The sequence below is a fragment of the Palaemon carinicauda genome, chromosome 14 (genome assembly GCF_036898095.1).
Source record: "Palaemon carinicauda isolate YSFRI2023 chromosome 14, ASM3689809v2, whole genome shotgun sequence".
Classification (NCBI taxonomy): domain Eukaryota; kingdom Metazoa; phylum Arthropoda; class Malacostraca; order Decapoda; family Palaemonidae; genus Palaemon; species Palaemon carinicauda.
Genome location: NC_090738.1, coordinates 125,979,314 through 125,984,679, shown reverse-complemented (window position 1 = coordinate 125,984,679; position 5,366 = coordinate 125,979,314). Strand labels below are relative to the sequence as shown.

General features: G+C 33.4%; 1 protein-coding gene across 1 annotated transcript in view; it reads right to left on the bottom strand.

Moving 5' to 3' along the window:
• Positions 1 to 227: 227 nt before the first annotated feature.
• Positions 228 to 5,366, bottom strand: part of LOC137653013 (proteoglycan 4-like) — a 5,160-nt gene continuing 21 nt past the window's right edge. The window contains exons 1-2 of the mRNA XM_068386403.1: positions 5,334 to 5,366; positions 228 to 1,686 (exon numbers count right to left, since the gene is read on the bottom strand). The exon at positions 5,334 to 5,366 is cut by the window's right edge and continues 21 nt beyond it. Of these exons, the coding sequence (XP_068242504.1) occupies positions 499 to 1,686; positions 5,334 to 5,366 (1,221 nt within the window). The 3' untranslated portion in view covers positions 228 to 498. The remainder of the gene's footprint in view (positions 1,687 to 5,333) is intronic.

Here is a 5,366-nt window from a genome sequence, read left to right as displayed (position 1 = left end):
CATGTCTGTAATTAATTTTGCTCTTGATTTTAATGAGCTATATGTCATATATTGATGATCATTTGCATACATAATTTATACTTGGAGGTAATTTAGATAATAATCTTGTTGGATGTCTTAAGATAATAATCTTGTTGGATGTCTTAAGATAATAATCTTGTTGGATGTCTTAAGATAATAATCTTGAAGGATGTCTTAAGATAATAATCTTGTTGGATGTCTTAAGATAATAATCTTGTTGGATGTCTTAAAATAATTATCTTGTTGGATGTCTTATTCTTAGTCAGTTCTTTGTCTTGGGTTTTCAATTTACTATTTCGTATATTGATGAATGCTATGAATAAATTATGATTTATGTTAAGAGAAAATAAGCTCATAATCAAATTACATTTCTTTTTACATGGTCTTTCCGTTACGAAACAAATTCCGTCACATCCCTTGTTATTTTAAGCAGTATATGATGACATATCTGCGTGCATTTGCGTGTCGCAAGGAACATTAAATTTTCTGAGACCAGTCTTTCCATACCTCGTTATAAACCAAATTAGGATCAAGGGGCATCTCCGATGGCTTGTAAACTGGTTCGTCTGGTTTCCTTGTGGCCCTGGTCTTCCCTGGGGCTTTGGATTTATTTGAAGGCCTTCTTGTCTTCGCTGTAGTTGTCGAATCACTCGTAAATCGCACGGGCTCTTTGGATTTTTTAGTAGTCAACTTTTGTGTTGTGATAGTTGCTGGCAATTTTGATGTAGACGTAATTGCTGGTGCCTCTCGAGTCGTTACAATTGACGGTACATAGCTAGTTGTTGCTGGTAGTTCTTTGGCACCTGATACTAGCTCGAGAGTTCTTGTAGTAGCAGGCAGCTTGTAAGCTGTCGTGGTTTTTGGTAACTTGGGAGCTTTAGTGTGGGGTAACTTCTCTGTAGATACGATTTCTGGCCTTTTACTGATCACCGAAGTCTCGTATAGGCTTTGAGTAGTGACTGTAGGCCTATTTCTAGTAGTCCTGGCTGTGGTGACCTCGTCTATATTAGTACTATCTGCTACTTTAAACTCTGTTGTTGTTTCATGGAACAGACGTGTTGGAGAGGTGACTGGAGGCCTATGATGTGGAGAAGTCACAGGTATCCATTGATCACTTATGATGTGTGTTTGTATTGTTGTTGTAGGTTCATTTGTTCTGTAGTACTGCGAAGTAGCTGGGAACGTGTGCCCTATCTTCGAATGAGAAAACGACATTGAAACACTTGAAACAGGCTGTTGTTTTGGATGAGTAATGGGGAGTGGAGGCCGTGGAGGAATGGCATTGTGGACTTGAGGATGGAAGGAGTGCCTAAAAGGTGGTGACGGGAGTGTGGGGTGTTGGAGGTGAGGTGGAGGCTGGTGGGCTGAAGAAGGAGGTGGTGGAGGATTTGAAGTTGGGAGTGAATGGGATAATGTAGGATTGGGTGGGGGTTTATGTGCTGAAAGTAGGGGTAGGGGTGGTGATGAGGGAGTTGCCGCTGAAGGGAAAGTCGATGAGGAAGGATTTTGGAGATTTTGATGAGGTGGGATGTATGGCGGATGGTGGACAGGCGTCGGGGGTGGCTTTCCTGTGTTGTACACCGGAGGTAGGACTTGGTAGATGGATTCTTCTCCTCTGGAGTTCGGGAGACAAAGGAGCAGCGTTGTCAGGCCTATGGATATAACCTGGAAGTTGAAAAACAAACAAAAACAAATTAGTGTTGTTTATAACTTCTAGTAATGCCTCAGGCCTATGGATATAACCTGAAAGTACAAAAACAAATTGGTGTTGTTTATCATTTACAGTAATGCAGATTTTTTTTGCTTACTAGCTATTAATCTGGAAATAAAAAACAAACAAATTACTTTTCTTTAGATTTTCCTGTAATGGTGATTTCTTTGGTGTACTTATTATTATTATTATTATTATTATTATTATTATTATTATTAATATTATTATTAACAACTAATCTACAACCCTAGCTTTAAAAGCAGAATGTTATAAGCCCAAGGCTTCGCTCCAACAGGGAAAAATAGCTCAGTGAGGAAAGGAAATAAACTATAGAAGTAATGGATAAATGAAATTATCAAAGTTTATCTATAAATCTGATTTGAACCTTCTAAAGTGTTTTGAAAGAGCTTAAAAGTGTTGTATGTTTATCGGTTAGTAAATTTAGTACCAGATATTTTTTTTTTTTTTCTTTACGGTAAACATATGATTTCGTTTTAGATAGAATTAATATTTTATTCATATCTCAAATTACTATATTGAATAGATACGAGATTCCATGAGGAATATGTTATTCATAGACAAAAGTACTGTTGAATAATCTGTAGATACGAGATAATGATGATGAATTTATACCTCTCGTGAATTGTCTCTTTTTGACCCCGTAAGAATATTTTCTACGCATTACAATATATAATGACTTTCATTTCTGATTATTATCGTATTGCAAGTCATGGAAAAAACATGTTAAATTTCAACTTGAATGCGTTTAAAAAGATTTCGGCAGAGTTGTGATTGGTGTTTTTATTTTTTATTTTCTTATGTCATGAAAAAAAAAATTCAAATTTCAACTTAAATGCTTTTATAACATGCAATTTACTCGACCTAACGAGCTACACGCATTTGTCATATGATATTTTGATGATTTTAAACTTAATCGTGGATTGGTATCTTCTCTTAAATAAAATAACAAGGCTAGGCTGAACAAACAAATCCGTGGAAAAACAAAAACTAATTTTCCTTCTCAACAAAAAGCAGTCCAAAAAACTGATATATAATTCAAAACTTAATCCAAGACTTAGATGGCATCAGAGAGATAAATGAATGTCTGGGGAAAGTTAATCCTTTCTCTATTAGCAGTCCTTATGCCATCGGGCTGGCCTTGTGCTCACAAACAATGACGGCGAAAACAAACATCAATAATGGTTTTTTTTTTTTGAAGAAAGTTGTGACAATCTTTGCTTGTGCTTATTTTGACGTAACATGTTTAAAGGTTTGATGGCCGCTCGGGAATTGCAGGGGCAAGGGACAGTGACATTGCCCTGTCGAGCAGGACAATGCCCTAGAGACTGACCATATATAAATATGATCAGCGCCCAAGCCCCTTCTCCACCCAAACGTAGACCAAGGAGGGCCAGGAAATGGCTGCTGATGACTTAAATGATAAAAAAAAATTATATAATACAACTTTATCACGGGATAAACTAACGTGTAATTACTGTGACTGTGTAGGCTCCAGCTTTTTTCTAATATTATATGAGCCATGATAATTATGCTTGATGTTGTGCTCATCAAAAACAATCATAATAATCATCTTGAATATAATGGAAGTTAAATTAACTAGACAATTATGACTTCCATAGAACTCTCACTCAATCATTTCTAGGGTTCACCATAGCCTCTATAATCTCTTATTCTTAAACCTGTATTTAGAAGAGATTTCTCTTGTATCAATTACATAGATATTTCATATTTTCAATTATGTGTGAATCATAAAAATCAAGCAAGTACATGCACTTACATGCTGACTTTTTATACTAAACACCAATGTACCTTTAAAAAAAAAATTAAGTAAATTTTTCTCATTTACATTTTTATAGAAAAATATTTCAAATGATATAAGAAAAGTAAAAATAAAACCTCTATTTCGAAAGTACCAACTCCCAGTTTTAACCCTTCTAAACACATTCAAGTTGAAATTTAACAAGTATTTTTCCATGAATTGCAATACGATGATGATCAGAAACGAAAGTCATTATATATTGTTATGCGAAAAAAAACAACCTTAATAGGGCAAAATAGACAATTTACAAGAGGTTTCTATCCATCATTATATCGTATCTGCAGAACTGTTCAATGGTACTTCGAGATATGTTAAGAGAAAAAGATTTAAGAGAATAGAGTGTTTTTCTTATACATATTGAATCTCCTTGGATTATTTTTTAATTAATGAAAAAGTACTTAGAATTGATATAGTGCAATTTAATTATTTGACAAAATAATATAATTATTCACAAATAAATTTCATAAGACCAGAAGATACAGAAAACTGAAAGAATTATTGTCTTTGAATAGTAAATGCTACGTTTTCATGGATATTCGACTTGCATGTATATAATTTATATATATATATATATATATATATATATATATATATAAATATACATATATATAAATATGCATATATATATATATTCATATATATATATATCTATATCTATATATATAAATATATATATATATATATACTTATATATATATATATATATATATATATATATATATATATATATATATATATATATATATATATCAGTAGAACACTAGCCCGCACTTCAAAGGCCGCTGGTTCGATCCGTGCCACCGCTCAGCAGTCCAACTACAGTAGTTCTGAATGTGTACCAGTGTCAGCTAGAGTTAATAAGAGGGGACCGGAGCAATTAACCTCCTCTAGCATAAATTCTACAGTATAGTCCAATCTACTTCATCCCCTATGACTTGTTGAGGACCGGATGTATATATATATATATATATATATATATATATATATATATATATATATATATATATATATATATATGATCGATTGATTCACAGAATTTGTTTCCCACTAGTCAGTCCAGTTGCAACTGGATGTCATCATCTGCTTTTAAACTAATATTGATTAGGCTAGCTAGGACATTCTTGGAAGCTAGGAAAAGGCTGTAACTTCCTAGCGCTTCACACACTTACACACACACACACATATATATATATATATATATATATATATATATATATATATATATATATATGTATATATATATATATATGAGTGTTTGTATATATATATATATATATATATATATATATATATATATATATATATATACAGTATATAAATAAAACACACACACACACACATATATATATATATATATATAAAACACACACACACATATATATATATGTATGTATGTACGTATGTATATATGTATGTATGTATTTGTCAAAGTGTGCACTGAGGTGCTAGCGTGTCATGCTTGAAATATTAACGTCTGTTGTTCACCCCCCCCCCCCCCTTACCGCCACCAGTCGAACCAGTCGTGAAGAGTTATCAGCGAAGCTGGTGGTTTAGGTAAAGGACGTAAGGGTTGCAACCTCACCCCTCGATGCTAGCCTAGAAGAAGGAAGGCTCTACACCTATGGTCTCACCCTCACTGAGGCTATAGGCTATAATGAGAAAAACTGTACTATATATGTGTGGATATACATACATGTATATGCGTGTTAATATATATAAAAAATCTAGAACACTATAAACACTAATATTTGCAAATCTTACCATTCTGATGGCACAGTCCATCCTGAGGGGAAG